The following is an 18,645-nucleotide window of genomic DNA, read 5'->3' as shown; positions in this document are numbered from 1 at the left end:
ATTGTGTGATGTGCAGACGATTGGAGCACTACTGCGATGGTGCTGATCACGTCTATCTCGGTGCTGCCTCTGGTTCTTGCTCTGAGGTGAGAGCTGCTGCTTGCTCTGAGGTGAGAGCTGCTGCTCGCTGCGGAGGCGTCTGTGTTGGTACGTGCCTCTGAACCATGCTTTGCTCCTGGTTTTCTGACAATACTGTCCCGTTCTTATCCCATTTTGACTTACACCAACTGGTAAAATGTTTGTGCTTTCCACACCGAGGGCAGATTTTAGGCCCTCTCTCCTGGCGGTGCGTGTGGCAGTCTCTTTTAAAATGTCTCTCCTTGCCGTGTCTCTAACAAAACGTATTTCTGTCCCAGATTACAGTCAGGGCAGCAGCTACCAGCTGTGCTTGATAGGTAAGTGATCCCAGCTCTTGTTGTAGGAGTTTGCAGACTGCACCACATCTTTCTGCATTCATCATTAGGATTTTTTGTCACAGATTGCAAAATTAAGGCTTCTGTAACTGCTCAGTTGTCTACCTGCTTGTCGAGCACACCCTTTGATGTATCTATAAACACCACAGAAAGGTCATGCCTGTTTCAACTTTCCAACATCCAGTATCTTTATAAGTGTTTATAACTGTCTTGATTCTTGAACTGGTACCAACGTTGTTTAATTGAGCCATTTCTTCTTGTATCTATTAACAGACCCTTCTGTAACGCTGAAACTGTCTGGGTTTCGCGGCGGCAGTGGTGGTGAGCGGCTCCCCCCTCAGCCCAGGGCAGAGGCCCGCTCTGCGGGAGCTGGAGGGGTGGGGGGGGTGGGGGAGCGGCCCTTGCCCGGGCGGCTTGGTTCTCTTTTTACAGTTTTTGGAATCTCCTTTATCGCTTCATCACTAATTAGTTCCCAGTGCTGACTGCCGTGCCGCACACAGATCAAAGCTTGCAATCTTTCAACTTCTCCCTGCTACTGTGCCTCCCCCCTGGCTTGTGCCCGTTGGTCTGAGGGACAGTGAGGGGGGGGATCGGGCTCCTTGTCGGTGTCTATCGGACCCTCTTGGAGAGGATAGGTTGGAGGATTTTCACCACTGCCTCTTCATTATCTTTAAAAAGAGTGGAACCCATTCCTCCCGCGACCGCCGCTACTTGCCTGTAGTGGATCTTTGACTCCGGAGTCTTCTTTATTTGGACGCGCGTCTTACTCCAATCTTCAGAAATGCCGGAAAGCCATCAGCAATGCCGGAAAATCATCAGCAGTGCCGGAAAATCTTCAGCAGTGCCGGAAAAATCTTCAGCACCGGGTCAGTGCCGGAAAGTTTTCGGCCGGTCCTTCCACCCTCTACCGCGTCTTCAGTCGTTCAGAGCAACTTCGGCAAGCAATCTGAGGGTCCCTGTTCGGGCGCCACTCGTTGACAGGAGCATGGAACCAAAACGCAGAGATCAATGTGATCAGCGAGTGTTCACTTTATTGAGCTTAGCTGTTTCTTTATAAACCCTTTTCGGTTACGCAACTGGGTGCCCACCAGGGTATCTACAGTGTATTATTGGTTAAAGGTAGCTGTCCATAAGGCTGTTACTAATCTATTATTGGCTAAACTACTGCACATGCTAAGAAACCAAGTTATACTGAACTTAAATACGTTGACAGTTCTCTTCAATTGTTTTTCTTTCAGCCGGTGCTGGTTCCCACAGAAGTAGCCACTACATTCCTCCCAGCTGGCCCCTGTTTATCTTTCGGCTCTCTGTTTCAAGGCCTTGTTAGAGTTGTTCAGTATTAAACAATGTCACAGCATCCAGGCCTTGTTCTGTGTAAAATGTTCCAACACGGGGCAATCTGCATTTTCAATCCAGACTGGGGAATGAGGAGATTGGGAGTAGCCGTGAGGAGAAGGACTTGGGGTGATGGGGGACGAGAAGCTCCACAGGAGCCACAATGTGCGCTCACAGCCCAGAATCCTCCTGGGCTGCATCCAGAGAATGTGGCCAGCAGGGAGGGAGGGGATTGTCCCCTCTGCTCTTCTCTGGGAGACCTCAGCTGGAGGGTTGGGGCCAGGGCTGGAATCCTCAGCAGGAGAAGGAGATGGAGCTGTTGGAATGGGCCCAGAGGAGGCTCCAAGGATGATGCGAGGGCTGGAGAACCTCCCGTATGAGGACAGGCTGAGAGAGTTGGGGTGGTTCAGCCTGGAGAAGAGAAGGCTCCGGGGAGACCTTAGAGCAACCTCCCAGTCACTGTTGGATAGAAGCACTCTCCGATGCATTTTGTAACCTTCAAAGGTCTCTTTTTATCTAGTTTAGAGTTTGCAATTTCCCCCCTCAAGGCTGTTTGAGCAACCAGATCCAGCTTTGAGCAACAGAGCAGCCTGATCCAGTGGGAGGAGTCCCTGCCCATGGCAGAGGGGTTGGAACTGGATGATCTTTAAGGTCCCTTCATCCCAAACCATTCTGTGATTCCATGGTATGAACTGAAAGGCTTTCCCAGCCTGCACCATTCCGGGATCCCCTATCCAGCACGGCCCCTGCTGAGGCTGTTGCGTGGTGGACTGCAAACCCAGCCATTCCCTACAGAATAGTTTGGGTTGGAAGAGACCTTAAAGATCATGCTGTTCCAACTTCCTGAAATGGGCAGGAACACCTGCCACTGGATCTGGGGCTCAGAGCCCCATCCAACCTGGCCTTGAAGACCTCCAGGGATGGGGCAGCGACACCTTCCCTGGGAAACCTGTTCCAGGGCCTCCCCACCCTCATCATGAAGAAATTCCTCCTCCTGTCCAGTCTAACTCTGCCCCTCTCCAGTTTATCCCCACTGCCCCTCGTCCTATCCACAAAAGCCTTTGTGAACAGTCCCTCCCCAGCTTTCTTGGAGCCCCTGCAGGTACTGGAAGGTCTCTCTAAGGTCTCCTTGGAGCCTTCTCTTCTCCAGGCTGAACAAGCCCAACTCTCTCAGCCTGTCGTCGTACAAGAGGTTCTCCAGCCCTCGCATCATCCTTGGAGCCTCCTCTGGACTCGTTCCAATAGCTCCATCTGCTTCTTCTGGTCAGGATTCCAGAAGTGGACCCAACCCTCCAGATGAGGCCTCACCAGAGAGAAATAGAGGGGCAGAATCCCCTCCCTCCCTGCTGGCCACGCTCTTTGGATGCAGCAGGAGAGCTCAGAGCCAGCTGCTGGTGCCTGATCCCAGGCTGCTCACACACACCACCCCTCAGAGCATTTTGTAGGGGATTTTGGGGTGTCCAACCCCACCTCCTGCCTCCCCTCCCACTTGGAACACCCCATGTCCCCCCCCAGCCCCGAGTTCCCCAGACCCAGCCCTCAGAAGCAGCCGCTCTGTGACATCAGCTTGGGGCCACGGGCTCTGCGGGCGGCGTGGGCGCTACGGGCAGCGTGTCGACTGGTGCTCTGCTGGACACCAGCTCTCGGATCTTCATCTCCCTCGTGTCACTGGCACCATGAAGATGCTCCTCGCCTTCCTCCTGCTGGCCCTGTGCCAGCCGGCGCAGGCATCGTGGGAGACCTGCGAGTGAGTGGCACAGGGTGTTGGGCACAACAACCCCAGGGAACGCTCCGGGCGTGGGGAAAAGCGGAGGAAAAGGACCTGGGGTGCTGGTCAGCAGCAGCAGAACAGGAACCAGCAGGGGCCCAGGTGGCCAAAAAGGCCAATAGCCTCCTGGCTTGGACCAGCCGTGGTGTGGCCAGGGGGAGCAGGGAAGGGATTGTCCTCTTGGCTCAGCGCTGGGGAGGCTGCACCTCAAATCCTGGGTTCAGGTTTGGGCTCCTCGCTCTAAGAAAGACCTTGAGGGGCTGGAGTTTGTCCAGAGAAGGGAACGGAGCTGGGGAAGGGGCTGGAGAACAGGGGTTCTGGGAGCGGCTGAGGGACCTGGGGCTGTTTAGTCTGGAGAAGAGGAGGCTTAAGAGGAGACCTCATCGCTCTCTGCAGCTCCCAGAAAGGAGGTTGTGCTGAGGCGAGTTGTTGTGTTCTCCCCAGGGACAAGCAACAGAACAAGAGGGAAGGGACTCAGGTTGTGCCAGAGGAGCCTTAGATGGATACTAGGAAAAAATTCTTTACTGAAAGAGCGATGAAGCCCTGGCAGAGGGTGCGGTGGGGACACATAGGGACGTGGCTTAGTAGGCAGAGCTGGTGTTGTGTGGATGGTTGAACTGGATGATCTTCGAGTTCTTTCCCAACCTCAACGATTCTGTGCCCTTCCCAGAGAGCCTGTGCTGCCACCCTTGGGGTTTCCCTGCTGGCTCTGGGCAGGCAGAGCTCGGAACCACACACACCACCCCAGCAGAGCGTTTTGTAGGGGATTTTGGGGTGTCCAACCCCACCTCCTGCCTCCCCTCCCACTTGGAACACCCCATGTCCCCCCCTAGTCCCGAGTTCCCCAGACCCAGCCCCCAGAAGCAGCCACTCTGTGACATCAGCTTGGGGCCACGGGCTCTGCGGGCAGCGTGGGCGCTACGGGCAGTGTGTAGGCTGGTGCTCTGCTGGACACCAGCTCTCAGATCTTCATCTCCCTCGTGTCGCTAGAACCATGAAGGTTCTCTTAGTCCTCATCTTCCTGGCCTTGTTCTGGCCAGCACAGGGCTCCTGGGACACCTGCGAGTGAGTGGAACAGGCTGGGAGGGAGCTTGGGCAACACTGCTGGACTTCACTGGAGGATGCTCGCTTCCCAACAGCTTCACCAACCCCATGTGGTTCCTTCTCCAACCCCATGTTGTTCCTTCTCCACCTCCATGTGGTTCCCTCTCCAGCTCCATCTTGTTCTTTCTCCAACTCCATGTAGTTCCTTCTCCAATCCCATATGGTTCCTTCTCCAGCTCCATGTGGTTCCTTCTCCAGTCCCATATCGTTCCTTCTCCATTCCCATGTGGTTCTTTCTCCAACCCCATGTGGTTCCTGCTATTCTTCTCCATTTCCCAGGCTGCTAAGGGCTCCCTAAGAGCTAAAGCAGAGACAGAGGTGGACACCTGGGTGCCCCACAGGGTTCCTTGGCTCCGTGCTCCACACAGCGATGCCGGATGGGGAGGGAAGGTGCCTGCCCTTCAGCTCCAAGTCTCAAGCAGGACAGTAACGAGTTTCTGGTTTCCACAGGACCTGTGGACTCCGTCCCTTGGCTTACGGCACCGGGCGAGTGGTTGGAGGCAAAAATGCACAGCTGGGTTCCTGGCCATGGATTGTGAGCGTCCAGCAGGTGTTCAAGACGCACTTGGCCCCCGTGTGCGGAGGGACCATCATCCACCCCCAGTGGGTGCTGACAGCCGCCCACTGCTTCGTCAATACCCAGTAAGGAGGAGCAGGGGACAGGGAGATCCCTCAAACCCTGGCAGACGCCCTTTTTCTGCATCCAGAAAAAGGCTGGGCTTGTGTCACTGCATCGCCGATGCCTCCATCTCCATGGTTCTTCTCCTTCGGGCGCGTTGGGGCAGTCGCACCCTCCCTAGATGCTCTCCTCTCCCACTTGGGAAGCAGGAGGCAGGGAAGCTGCAGCGCGTGGCTCCTCTCCCTCTCACTTCTCTCTCCATCCACCTTCCAGGCACGTCCCAGCGTGGCGCGTGGTGGCCGGAACCACCTCGTTGACTCGCCCGGGTCCCGAGGAACAAGTGCGCTATGTCAGGCGGATCATCATCCACGAAGACTATTACAACATCACTCAGAGGAACGACATCGCCCTGATGGAGCTCTACGAGCCCTTCCACTGCGGCCTCTACGTGCAGCTCGCCTGCGTCCCCGACTTCTCCCTGCAGCTCTGGCAGCTGAGGAGCTGCTACGTCAGCGGCTGGGGGGTCACCACGGCCAGATGTGAGTTCCCATGACGTATTTGTATCCTGGGAGGTGGTGGAGTTCCCTCCCCTGGAGGAGTTTAAGGGACGGGTGGACGAGGTGCTGAGGGACATGGGTTAGTGATTGATGGGAATGGTTGGACTCGATGATCCGATGGGTCTTTTCCAACCTGGTGATTCTATGATCTGCGTCCGGGGAGGTGGGAATGAGGTGCCAACCAGAGCAGGGTGGAAGGGGAACACCACAGCGATGCCGCTGCCGATGCAAAGCCAAGCCCTGGGGAAGAGAGGAGGAGAACTGGTGGCATGTGCTGGGGATTCATTCCTGTCTTGTCCCCACAGCTTCTGGAGCACTGCCGGTGCTGCAGGAGGCCCGCGTCCACCTCATCGACACCCAAGTCTGTAACAGCAGCGGGTGGTACAGGGGCGCCGTCCACCCCCACAACCTGTGTGCGGGCTACGCGCAGGGCGGCATCGACACCTGCCAGGTAGGAGGGTGATCCCAGTCCCTAGCAAGTCCCCCTCCCACCACGGGGTCCCCATCGCTCCGGGGGTCTCCTCCTCATCTCCAGCTGCTGCTCCATGCTCAGCGTCCAGTTGTCCCACAGCACGGTGACTCTGCAAAAAAAGCTCATCCCATGTTCTCAGCATGCAGGGACCAACCCTGGAACATCCCTCTGCCCCACAGCCAGGAGAGAACCTGCCTGAGAGTCCCACAAACACCTCCCCAACCACGTTCCGTTGGCTCCAGCACTCTAGGAGAACCTTTCTGGGCAGGGAACACAGCTCTGGCAACTGCTGGCAGAGAGCAGGAGCAGATCCCTGGGGCTTACGGAGCCCCCAGCACCCTCTGAATCCTCTTTTCTTCTCCGCAGGGGGACAGCGGGGGTCCTCTGGTCTGCCAAGATCCCTCTACTGACCACTTCTGGCTGGTGGGGGTGACCAGCTTTGGGACAGGCTGTGCCCGAGCCCATCGTCCCGGGGTCTACACCGCCACGCAGCATTTCCGTGACTGGATCCTGGGGGTGATGACGCGCTACTCGGCTCCAGTGGCACCTGCATCGGAACGCACTTGGAGCCACTTTCCGACCACAACAAACCCTGTGGAGATAACCCCAGCGACGGAGCCGAGCGCTTTCAGCGCCTGCCCGATTCCAATCAACAAGCTGGTGGACTTATTCACTAAGGTGAAGGAGCTCCTGCAGGTCCTGACCGGTGGAAGGACCTGAGAACAGGGGGAAGAGGACGCAGGGCAGGCTGAATGATGCCACCACCACGTTGTGCTGGGCCGCTGGCTGCTGCTCCACAGGCAGCCTTGAGGTCCCAGACCTGCTTGGTCCTACCCTCCCACCTCAAGCTCCCCATCCAAGCCTACGATGACTGGTTGTGTTTTGTTAGGATGTTGTTTCTAGTCTGTTCTCTGGGTAGGAATAAATAGTTTTCACAGCAAACTCTGCTTCAGCCTCATTCTGTCTCCTGGGCGAGGCAAGGTCTCCATCGTGGTCGCTGCACAAGGTGAGAAGGGCACGAAGGGGAAGACTCACTCCAAAGGGTGACCCCGTGCCTGGTTGGACAAGAGGGAGAGAAGAAGGGAATGGTGGTTCCAGGGGCTGGAGGTCTTCAGAGAATCACAGGATGGTTTGGGTTGGAAGGGACCTCAATGACCCCAATGAAGGCCAGGTTGGATGGAGCTTTGAGCACTCTGACTCAGTGGGAGGTGTCCCTGCCCACGGCAGGAGGGTTGGAACTGGCTGGGCTTTGAGGTCCCCTCCAACCCAAACCATTCCATGACTCTGCGATTTACAGGATTCCAGTTTAATGAGTGAAGGAGTGAATTATTTGTTAAGAGGTGTGCAGGCTTGAGCTTCCAGATCTGACAAGTGCTATGGTTATTTACAGTATCCTGCTTATCTGACACAGTTTGGGGAAGAACACGCGTAACTGAAAGGTAGAAAAACTGCCCTGTAGCAACAGTTTCCATCCCTCCATCCCTCTACTCCTCCCATACCTCCAGCCCTTCGCAGGGCTCTTCTTCATGGAGTAGGAATAAACTTCTGCTGTTGTACCCTGACGAAAATCACAGCTTGGTTCTTCTGTGGCTGCAGGACCCTTCTGACTGTCCTTGCACAGGGAAATACAGCAATCCATCCGACCAGATCTGGTGCTGGAATAGAGGAGGATCTGCAGGAGACGGCTTGTCTTCTCCACAGAGCTTGGCTGCTCTAAGCAGATCTGGGAATCACCTTCAGGTTCACTCTCCAAAACCAAAGCAGCTCTAATTCCTGTTGGTCTGGGGTCCAGTTCTCGTGCTGGTGAAGCCTTGTGACACCTCTGGGGCCCTGAGAGCATCTCAGCTGCTTCCAGACAGAGCCTGCCCTCTCCTCCTGGGGACGTGGCTGCACAATCAGCTGTGTCCTTGTGTCTCTCCACCCAAGCCAGGATGGCAGCAGGAAGCTCCCACACCTTGTATGAGCTTTGACGTTGTCCAGCACCCTCTTGTAGAGAGCAATGAGGTCTCCCCTCAGCCTCCTCTTCTCCAGGCTCAACACCCCCAGGGCCCTCAGGCTTCTTCTCCAGCCCCTTCCCCAGCTCCGTTGCTCTTCTCTGCACTCGCTCCAGAGCCTCAACATCCTTCTGGTGGGGAGGGGCCCAGCACTGACCCCAGGATTCGAGGAGCGGTCTCCCCAGGGCTGAGGCCAGAGGGACAAGAACCTCCCTTGCCCTGCTGGCCACGCCGGCTCTGCTCCAAGCCAAGATGCCCTTGGCCTTCTTGGCCCCCTGTGCCCCTGCTGCCTCCTGTTCAACCAACCCCCCCAGGTCTTTCTCCTCCAGGCACTTTCCAGCCAGCCTTCTCCTAGGCTGGAGCTGCCCAGGGTTGTTGTGTCCCAAGGGCAGGACCCGCCCTTTGGCCTCGTTAACCCTCATCCCGTTGGTCTCAGCCCATGGATCCAGCCTGTTCAGATCCCTTTGGAGCCTCCCGACCCTCCAGCAGATCCAGATTCCACCCAGCTCAGTGTCATCTCCAAACTTGCTAAGGATGCACTTGATGCCCTCATCCAGGTCATTGATAAGACATTGACCAGGGCTGGACCCAGCACTGAGCCCTGGGGACACCACTTGTCACTGGCCTCCAGCTGGAGTTAACTCCATCTCCCACCACTCTCCGGGCCCTCCAGCCAACCAGTTTTCCACCCAGGAGCTCGTTCTCCTGTTCAGGCCAGAGGGGACAATTTCTGAAGCAGAACGCTGGGAGAAACTGTGTCCAAGGCTTTCCTGAAGTCCAGGAAGATCCATCCCCAGCCTTTCCCTCATCCCTTCGAGCTCTCTCCCCATTCCTGCTGGATGCCCCCCAGCTCCTCACCTGGTCGTGGGAGTAGGGCACCCCAAGGAAGTGCTCGAAGCCCTAGTGGGTTGGGACAAAAGAGAAAGAAAGGGGTGATGAGGCAAAGGGATGAGACAAAGCAAGAGAAAAGGGAAGGATGTGAGAGGATGGATAATGATTTTGGTGTTTTATAACATGGTTTTTCAAATAGTGTTTTTCCAGGCACTGTTCTGTCTTGAGTGAAGCATGTTCCGTGCTGAACAGACGTGTTTTTTCCTCTAATCAGCTCTATTTGCAGATTTTCCCCTATCTCAAGCAGAGACAGAGAGATGGAGTCAGCTCCGAATTAACAAGAGATTGCGCTGTTGTGAAATTCAGAACAACATTGAAACGAATCCTTGGAAAGTAATAGAGTATGCACAAGATTTCGAGGAAAATTGATATGTAGGCATGTACATGGGAAATATATTCTGTAACCAGCATTTCTCTCACTGAACACGACTGATGGGGATCGCCTGCCCTGATAAAAAAAAACCCAAACCAAGTCCTAGAGGGTTTATTCGTCAGTATTTTCGGTGTCAGGGGGACGAGGGCAGAGAGAGGGGATGGTGAAGGGAGACGGTGGGGATGAAGGCAGCCAGGAGGGCAGCCGTGGGCACAAAGGGGGGTGAAAGCAGCACAGGGGTCGTGGGAAAGTGGGGTGGGATGAAGGCAGATGGGGGGGTCGGGGAATGAAGCGAGAGAGGGGAGACATGAAGCTAGGGGGCAAGAGAGTGAGAAAGAGGGTAGCAGAGGGAGTGAGGTGAGGGCAGAGGTGGGGAGAGAGAGAGAGGGGGGTTCATGAGCTTCAACAAGGCCAAGGGCAACATCCTACACCTGAGTTGGGGCTGTTGACGGGAGCATGGAACCAAAATGCAGAGATCAATGTGATCAGCGAGTGTTCACTTTATTGAGCTTAGCTGTTTCTTTATAAACCCTTTTCGGTTACACAACTGGGTGCCCACCAGGGTATCTACAGTGTATTATTGGTTAAAGGTAGCTGTCCATAAGGCTATTACTAATCTATTATTGGCTAAACTACTGCACATGCTAAGAAACCAAGTTATACTGAACTTAAATACGTTGACAGTTCTCTTCAATTGTTTTTCTTTCAGCCGGTGCTTGTTCCCACAGAAGTAGCCACTACATTCCTCCCAGCTGGCCCCTGTTTATCTTTCGGCTCTCTGTTTCAAGGCCGTGTTAGAGTTGTTCAGTATTAAACAATCTCACAGCATCCAGGCCTTGTTCTGTGTAAAATGTTCCAACAATTCCCCCTTTTTGTTTTTTGATGACTAAAGCGTTCAGGTGAAACATATTATCGACTTGACGTTGTAGACACTGTAACACACAGGATAATTGTCAAAGCAATTAACACCATTAAAAATAAAATTCCTCCTTTGACCAACAGTTCTCATACCCATCCTGTTATCCACCCATTCTTTCAAGAACTGATCAGCCAGGGACATCCTTTAACTACCACCCATAGGATTAAGAGCATCCATAATGTTAACATCCTCCTCATTCTTGTTGACTGTTTTCGTGGCTGGGGCTTAACAGTTGTCATACAGCAACGTGGGCTTGATCCACCTCGCAGGTGCCCAAACTGGTCCTGCATCTCTTAAAACACAAACACAACCTCGTCCCCACGTTAGTAGCTTATACAGACCTGCCCATTGCCCATAATAACTGTTTTTCAATAGCACTTTCACATTGTCTTATATTTGCTCTGATTTTGACGACATGGTTTGTACATGCTTCAACTTTAGCACAATTTGATCATCTCCTGCTAATTGCAAAAAATTCATTACATATTGCACATTCATCAATGTATTTAGCAGTGTCTCTCCTGATTCTCACCCCCCACCTTTTTTCCTGCCGGGACGGGAGGAACCAAGCGGTCAAATCAAAATGATAAAGCAAGGTCAACTTTATTCAAAAGAAGTTAGGTTATATACTTTCCTTATACTCGACTACATCATCGTATTACAATTTCATTGGTTAGTAACAGCATGCAAATACATGTCAACCAACACCCCCAGGTCCCTCTCCTCCAGGCAGCTTTCTAGCCAGACTTCTCCTAGTCTGTAGCACTGCATAGGGTTGTTGTGCCCCAAGTGCAGGACCCGGCATTTGGCCTTGTTAAACCTCATGCCATTGGAGGTTTACGAGTTAGTAAAGCCACCCTCCAATGGTCCTTTTACGTTCCATGCTATTGTGTGATGTGCAGACGATTGCAGCACTACTGCGATGGTGCTGATCACGTCTATCTCGGTGCTGCCTCTGGTTCTTGCTCTGAGGTGAGAGCTGCTGCTTGCTCTGAGGTGAGAGCTGCTGCTCGCTGCGGAGGCGTCTGTGTTGGTACGTGCCTCTGAACCATGCTTTGCTCCTGGTTTTCTGACAATACTGTCCCGTTCTTATCCCATTTTGACTTACACCAACTGGTAAAATGTTTGTGCTTTCCACACCGAGGGCAGATTTTAGGCCCTCTCTCCTGGCGGTGCGTGTGGCAGTCTCTTTTAAAATGTCTCTCCTTGCCGTGTCTCTAACAAAACGTATTTCTGTCCCAGATTACAGTCAGGGCAGCAGCTACCAGCTGTGCTTGATAGGTAAGTGATCCCAGCTCTTGTTGTAGGAGTTTGCAGACTGCACCACATCTTTCTACATTCATCATTAGGATTTTTTGTCACAGATTGCAAAATTAAGGCTTCTGTAACTGCTCAGTTGTCTACCTGCTTGTCGAGCACACCCTTTGATGTATCTATAAACACCACAGAAAGGTCATGCCTGTTTCAACTTTCCAACATCCAGTATCTTTATAAGTGTTTATAACTGTCTTGATTCTTGAACTGGTACCAACGTTGTTTAATTGAGCCATTTCTTCTTGTATCTATTAACAGACCCTTCTGTAACGCTGAAACTGTCTGGGTTTCGCGGCGGCAGTGGTGGTGAGCGGCTCCCCCCTCAGCCCAGGGCAGAGGCCCGCTCTGCGGGAGCTGGAGGGGTGGGGGGGGTGGGGGAGCGGCCCTTGCCCGGGCGGCTTGGTTCTCTTTTTACAGTTTTTGGAATCTCCTTTATCGCTTCATCACTAATTAGTTCCCAGTGCTGACTGCCGTGCCGCACACAGATCAAAGCTTGCAATCTTTCAACTTCTCCCTGCTACTGTGCCTCCCCCCTGGCTTGTGCCCGTTGGTCTGAGGGACAGTGAGGGGGGGGATCGGGCTCCTTGTCGGTGTCTATCGGACCCTCTTGGAGAGGATAGGTTGGAGGATTTTCACCACTGCCTCTTCATTATCTTTAAAAAGAGTGGAACCCATTCCTCCCGCGACCGCCGCTACTTGCCTGTAGTGGATCTTTGACTCCGGAGTCTTCTTTATTTGGACGCGCGTCTTACTCCAATCTTCAGAAATGCCGGAAAGCCATCAGCAATGCCGGAAAATCATCAGCAGTGCCGGAAAATCTTCAGCAGTGCTGGAAAAATCTTCAGCACCGGGTCAGTGCCGGAAAGTTTTCGGCCGGTCCTTCCACCCTCTACCGCGTCTTCAGTCGTTCAGAGCAACTTCGGCAAGCAATCTGAGGGTCCCTGTTCGGGCGCCACTCGTTGACAGGAGCATGGAACCAAAACGCAGAGATCAATGTGATCAGCGAGTGTTCACTTTATTGAGCTTAGCTGTTTCTTTATAAACCCTTTTCGGTTACGCAACTGGGTGCCCACCAGGGTATCTACAGTGTATTATTGGTTAAAGGTAGCTGTCCATAAGGCTGTTACTAATCTATTATTGGCTAAACTACTGCACATGCTAAGAAACCAAGTTATACTGAACTTAAATACGTTGACAGTTCTCTTCAATTGTTTTTCTTTCAGCCGGTGCTGGTTCCCACAGAAGTAGCCACTACATTCCTCCCAGCTGGCCCCTGTTTATCTTTCGGCTCTCTGTTTCAAGGCCTTGTTAGAGTTGTTCAGTATTAAACAATCTCACAGCATCCAGGCCTTGTTCTGTGTAAAATGTTCCAACACGGGGCAATCTGCATTTTCAATCCAGACTGGGGAATGAGGAGATTGGGAGTAGCCGTGAGGAGAAGGACTTGGGGTGATGGGGGACGAGAAGCTCCACAGGAGCCACAATGTGCGCTCACAGCCCAGAATCCTCCTGGGCTGCATCCAGAGAACGTGGCCAGCAGGGAGGGAGGGGATTGTCCCCTCTGCTCTTCTCTGGGAGACCTCAGCTGGAGGGTTGGGGCCAGGGCTGGAATCCTCAGCAGGAGAAGGAGATGGAGCTGTTGGAATGGGCCCAGAGGAGGCTCCAAGGATGATGCGAGGGCTGGAGAACCTCCCGTATGAGGACAGGCTGAGAGAGTTGGGGTGGTTCAGCCTGGAGAAGAGAAGGCTCCGGGGAGACCTTAGAGCAACCTCCCAGTCACTGTTGGATAGAAGCACTCTCCGATGCATTTTGTAACCTTCAAAGGTCTCTTTTTATCTAGTTTAGAGTTTGCAATTTCCCCCCTCAAGGCTGTTTGAGCAACCAGATCCAGCTTTGAGCAACAGAGCAGCCTGATCCAGTGGGAGGAGTCCCTGCCCATGGCAGAGGGGTTGGAACTGGATGATCTTTAAGGTCCCTTCATCCCAAACCATTCTGTGATTCCATGGTATGAACTGAAAGGCTTTCCCAGCCTGCACCATTCCGGGATCCCCTATCCAGCACGGCCCCTGCTGAGGCTGTTGCGTGGTGGACTGCAAACCCAGCCATTCCCTACAGAATAGTTTGGGTTGGAAGAGACCTTAAAGATCATGCTGTTCCAACTTCCTGAAATGGGCAGGAACACCTGCCACTGGATCTGGGGCTCAGAGCCCCATCCAACCTGGCCTTGAAGACCTCCAGGGATGGGGCAGCGACACCTTCCCTGGGAAACCTGTTCCAGGGCCTCCCCACCCTCATCATGAAGAAATTCCTCCTCCTGTCCAGTCTAACTCTGCCCCTCTCCAGTTTATCCCCACTGCCCCTCGTCCTATCCACAAAAGCCTTTGTGAACAGTCCCTCCCCAGCTTTCTTGGAGCCCCTGCAGGTACTGGAAGGTCTCTCTAAGGTCTCCTTGGAGCCGTCTCTTCTCCAGGCTGAACAAGCCCAACTCTCTCAGCCTGTCGTCGTACAAGAGGTTCTCCAGCCCTCGCATCATCCTTGGAGCCTCCTCTGGACTCGTTCCAATAGCTCCATCTGCTTCTTCTGGTCAGGATTCCAGAAGTGGACCCAACCCTCCAGATGAGGCCTCACCAGAGAGAAATAGAGGGGCAGAATCCCCTCCCTCCCTGCTGGCCACGCTCTTTGGATGCAGCAGGAGAGCTCAGAGCCAGCTGCTGGTGCCTGATCCCAGGCTGCTCACACACACCACCCCTCAGAGCATTTTGTAGGGGATTTTGGGGTGTCCAACCCCACCTCCTGCCTCCCCTCCCACTTGGAACACCCCATGTCCCCCCCCAGCCCCGAGTTCCCCAGACCCAGCCCTCAGAAGCAGCCGCTCTGTGACATCAGCTTGGGGCCACGGGCTCTGCGGGCGGCGTGGGCGCTACGGGCAGCGTGTCGACTGGTGCTCTGCTGGACACCAGCTCTCGGATCTTCATCTCCCTCGTGTCACTGGCACCATGAAGATGCTCCTCGCCTTCCTCCTGCTGGCCCTGTGCCAGCCGGCGCAGGCATCGTGGGAGACCTGCGAGTGAGTGGCACAGGGTGTTGGGCACAACAACCCCAGGGAACGCTCCGGGCGTGGGGAAAAGCGGAGGAAAAGGACCTGGGGTGCTGGTCAGCAGCAGCAGAACAGGAACCAGCAGGGGCCCAGGTGGCCAAAAAGGCCAATAGCCTCCTGGCTTGGACCAGCCGTGGTGTGGCCAGGGGGAGCAGGGAAGGGATTGTCCTCTTGGCTCAGCGCTGGGGAGGCTGCACCTCAAATCCTGGGTTCAGGTTTGGGCTCCTCGCTCTAAGAAAGACCTTGAGGGGCTGGAGTTTGTCCAGAGAAGGGAACGGAGCTGGGGAAGGGGCTGGAGAACAGGGGTTCTGGGAGCGGCTGAGGGACCTGGGGCTGTTTAGTCTGGAGAAGAGGAGGCTTAAGAGGAGACCTCATCGCTCTCTGCAGCTCCCAGAAAGGAGGTTGTGCTGAGGCGAGTTGTTGTGTTCTCCCCAGGGACAAGCAACAGAACAAGAGGGAAGGGACTCAGGTTGTGCCAGAGGAGCCTTAGATGGATACTAGGAAAAAATTCTTTACTGAAAGAGCGATGAAGCCCTGGCAGAGGGTGCGGTGGGGACACATAGGGACGTGGCTTAGTAGGCAGAGCTGGTGTTGTGTGGATGGTTGAACTGGATGATCTTCGAGTTCTTTCCCAACCTCAACGATTCTGTGCCCTTCCCAGAGAGCCTGTGCTGCCACCCTTGGGGTTTCCCTGCTGGCTCTGGGCAGGCAGAGCTCGGAACCACACACACCACCCCAGCAGAGCGTTTTGTAGGGGATTTTGGGGTGTCCAACCCCACCTCCTGCCTCCCCTCCCACTTGGAACACCCCATGTCCCCCCCTAGTCCCGAGTTCCCCAGACCCAGCCCCCAGAAGCAGCCACTCTGTGACATCAGCTTGGGGCCACGGGCTCTGCGGGCAGCGTGGGCGCTACGGGCAGTGTGTAGGCTGGTGCTCTGCTGGACACCAGCTCTCAGATCTTCATCTCCCTCGTGTCGCTAGAACCATGAAGGTTCTCTTAGTCCTCATCTTCCTGGCCTTGTTCTGGCCAGCACAGGGCTCCTGGGACACCTGCGAGTGAGTGGAACAGGCTGGGAGGGAGCTTGGGCAACACTGCTGGACTTCACTGGAGGATGCTCGCTTCCCAACAGCTTCACCAACCCCATGTGGTTCCTTCTCCAACCCCATGTTGTTCCTTCTCCACCTCCATGTGGTTCCCTCTCCAGCTCCATCTTGTTCTTTCTCCAACTCCATGTAGTTCCTTCTCCAATCCCATATGGTTCCTTCTCCAGCTCCATGTGGTTCCTTCTCCAGTCCCATATCGTTCCTTCTCCATTCCCATGTGGTTCTTTCTCCAACCCCATGTGGTTCCTGCTATTCTTCTCCATTTCCCAGGCTGCTAAGGGCTCCCTAAGAGCTAAAGCAGAGACAGAGGTGGACACCTGGGTGCCCCACAGGGTTCCTTGGCTCCGTGCTCCACACAGCGATGCCGGATGGGGAGGGAAGGTGCCTGCCCTTCAGCTCCAAGTCTCAAGCAGGACAGTAACGAGTTTCTGGTTTCCACAGGACCTGTGGACTCCGTCCCTTGGCTTACGGCACCGGGCGAGTGGTTGGAGGCAAAAATGCACAGCTGGGTTCCTGGCCATGGATTGTGAGCGTCCAGCAGGTGTTCAAGACGCACTTGGCCCCCGTGTGCGGAGGGACCATCATCCACCCCCAGTGGGTGCTGACAGCCGCCCACTGCTTCGTCAATACCCAGTAAGGAGGAGCAGGGGACAGGGAGATCCCTCAAACCCTGGCAGACGCCCTTTTTCTGCATCCAGAAAAAGGCTGGGCTTGTGTCACTGCATCGCCGATGCCTCCATCTCCATGGTTCTTCTCCTTCGGTCACGTTGGGGCAGTCGCACCCTCCCTAGATGCTCTCCTCTCCCACTTGGGAAGCAGGAGGCAGGGAAGCTGCAGCGCGTGGCTCCTCTCCCTCTCACTTCTCTCTCCATCCACCTTCCAGGCACGTCCCAGCGTGGCGCGTGGTGGCCGGAACCACCTCGTTGACTCGCCCGGGTCCCGAGGAACAAGTGCGCTATGTCAGGCGGATCATCATCCACGAAGACTATTACAACATCACTCAGAGGAACGACATCGCCCTGATGGAGCTCTACGAGCCCTTCCACTGCGGCCTCTACGTGCAGCTCGCCTGCGTCCCCGACTTCTCCCTGCAGCTCTGGCAGCTGAGGAGCTGCTACGTCAGCGGCTGGGGGGTCACCACGGCCAGATGTGAGTTCCCATGACGTATTTGTATCCTGGGAGGTGGTGGAGTTCCCTCCCCTGGAGGAGTTTAAGGGACGGGTGGACGAGGTGCTGAGGGACATGGGTTAGTGATTGATGGGAATGGTTGGACTCGATGATCCGATGGGTCTTTTCCAACCTGGTGATTCTATGATCTGCGTCCGGGGAGGTGGGAATGAGGTGCCAACCAGAGCAGGGTGGAAGGGGAACACCACAGCGATGCCGCTGCCGATGCAAAGCCAAGCCCTGGGGAAGAGAGGAGGAGAACTGGTGGCATGTGCTGGGGATTCATTCCTGTCTTGTCCCCACAGCTTCTGGAGCACTGCCGGTGCTGCAGGAGGCCCGCGTCCACCTCATCGACACCCAAGTCTGTAACAGCAGCGGGTGGTACAGGGGCGCCGTCCACCCCCACAACCTGTGTGCGGGCTACGCGCAGGGCGGCATCGACACCTGCCAGGTAGGAGGGTGATCCCAGTCCCTAGCAAGTCCCCCTCCCACCGCGGGGTCCCCATCGCTCCGGGGGTCTCCTCCTCATCTCCAGCTGCTGCTCCATGCTCAGCGTCCAGTTGTCCCACAGCACGGTGACTCTGCAAAAAAAGCTCATCCCATGTTCTCAGCATGCAGGGACCAACCCTGGAACATCCCTCTGCCCCACAGCCAGGAGAGAACCTGCCTGAGAGTCCCACAAACACCTCCCCAACCACGTTCCGTTGGCTCCAGCACTCTAGGAGAACCTTTCTGGGCAGGGAACACAGCTCTGGCAACTGCTGGCAGAGAGCAGGAGCAGATCCCTGGGGCTTACGGAGCCCCCAGCACCCTCTGAATCCTCTTTTCTTCTCCGCAGGGGGACAGCGGGGGTCCTCTGGTCTGCCAAGATCCCTCTACTGACCACTTCTGGCTGGTGGGGGTGACCAGCTTTGGGACAGGCTGTGCCCGAGCCCATCGTCCCGGGGTCTACACCGCCACGCAGCATTTCCGTGACTGGATCCTGGGGGTGATGACGCGCTACTCGGCTCCAGTGGCACCTGCATCTGAACGCACTTGGAGCCACTTTCCGACCACAACAAACCCTGTGGAGATAACCCCAGCGACGGAGCCGAGCGCTTTCAGCGCCTGCCCGATTCCAATCAACAAGCTGGTGGACTTATTCACTAAGGTGAAGGAGCTCCTGCAGGTCCTGACCGGTGGAAGGACCTGAGAACAGGGGGAAGAGGACGCAGGGCAGGCTGAATGATGCCACCACCACGTTGTGCTGGGCCGCTGGCTGCTGCTCCACAGGCAGCCTTGAGGTCCCAGACCTGCTTGGTCCTACCCTCCCACCTCAAGCTCCCCATCCAAGCCTACGATGACTGGTTGTGTTTTGTTAGGATGTTGTTTCTAGTCTGTTCTCTGGGTAGGAATAAATAGTTTTCACAGCAAACTCTGCTTCAGCCTCATTCTGTCTCCTGGGCGAGGCAAGGTCTCCATCGTGGTCGCTGCACAAGGTGAGAAGGGCACGAAGGGGAAGACTTACTCCAAAGGGTG

General features: G+C 55.1%; 2 protein-coding genes across 2 annotated transcripts; both read left to right on the top strand.

Moving 5' to 3' along the window:
- Positions 1 to 3,424: 3,424 nt before the first annotated feature.
- On the top strand, positions 3,425 to 6,988 carry LOC138716777 (acrosin-like). Its single transcript, XM_069849956.1, has 5 exons — positions 3,425 to 3,495; positions 5,071 to 5,262; positions 5,513 to 5,778; positions 6,102 to 6,247; positions 6,635 to 6,988. The coding sequence occupies exons 1-5, from the start codon at positions 3,425 to 3,427 to the stop codon at positions 6,986 to 6,988; spliced, it is 1,029 nt and encodes a 342-aa protein (XP_069706057.1).
- Positions 6,989 to 14,755: 7,767 nt separating this feature from the next.
- LOC138716775 (acrosin-like) lies at positions 14,756 to 18,319 on the top strand. Its single transcript, XM_069849954.1, has 5 exons — positions 14,756 to 14,826; positions 16,402 to 16,593; positions 16,844 to 17,109; positions 17,433 to 17,578; positions 17,966 to 18,319. The coding sequence occupies exons 1-5, from the start codon at positions 14,756 to 14,758 to the stop codon at positions 18,317 to 18,319; spliced, it is 1,029 nt and encodes a 342-aa protein (XP_069706055.1).
- The last annotated feature ends 326 nt before the right edge of the window (positions 18,320 to 18,645 follow it).

Source organism: Phaenicophaeus curvirostris, chromosome 1 (assembly GCF_032191515.1).
Source record: "Phaenicophaeus curvirostris isolate KB17595 chromosome 1, BPBGC_Pcur_1.0, whole genome shotgun sequence".
NCBI lineage: Eukaryota > Metazoa > Chordata > Aves > Cuculiformes > Cuculidae > Phaenicophaeus > Phaenicophaeus curvirostris.
This window is presented reverse-complemented; position numbering and strand designations above follow the sequence as displayed.

Coding starts and splice junctions, on each gene's coding strand:
- LOC138716777 (XM_069849956.1), top strand. CDS start 3,425: ATGAAGATGCTCCTCGCCTTCCTCCTGCTGGCCCTGTGCCAGCCGGCG. Junction 5,263..5,512: donor CACTGCTTCGTCAATACCCA/GTAAGGAGGAGC, acceptor TCCACCTTCCAG/GCACGTCCCAGCGTGGCGCG. Junction 5,779..6,101: donor GGGGGTCACCACGGCCAGAT/GTGAGTTCCCAT, acceptor TTGTCCCCACAG/CTTCTGGAGCACTGCCGGTG.
- LOC138716775 (XM_069849954.1), top strand. CDS start 14,756: ATGAAGATGCTCCTCGCCTTCCTCCTGCTGGCCCTGTGCCAGCCGGCG. Junction 16,594..16,843: donor CACTGCTTCGTCAATACCCA/GTAAGGAGGAGC, acceptor TCCACCTTCCAG/GCACGTCCCAGCGTGGCGCG. Junction 17,110..17,432: donor GGGGGTCACCACGGCCAGAT/GTGAGTTCCCAT, acceptor TTGTCCCCACAG/CTTCTGGAGCACTGCCGGTG.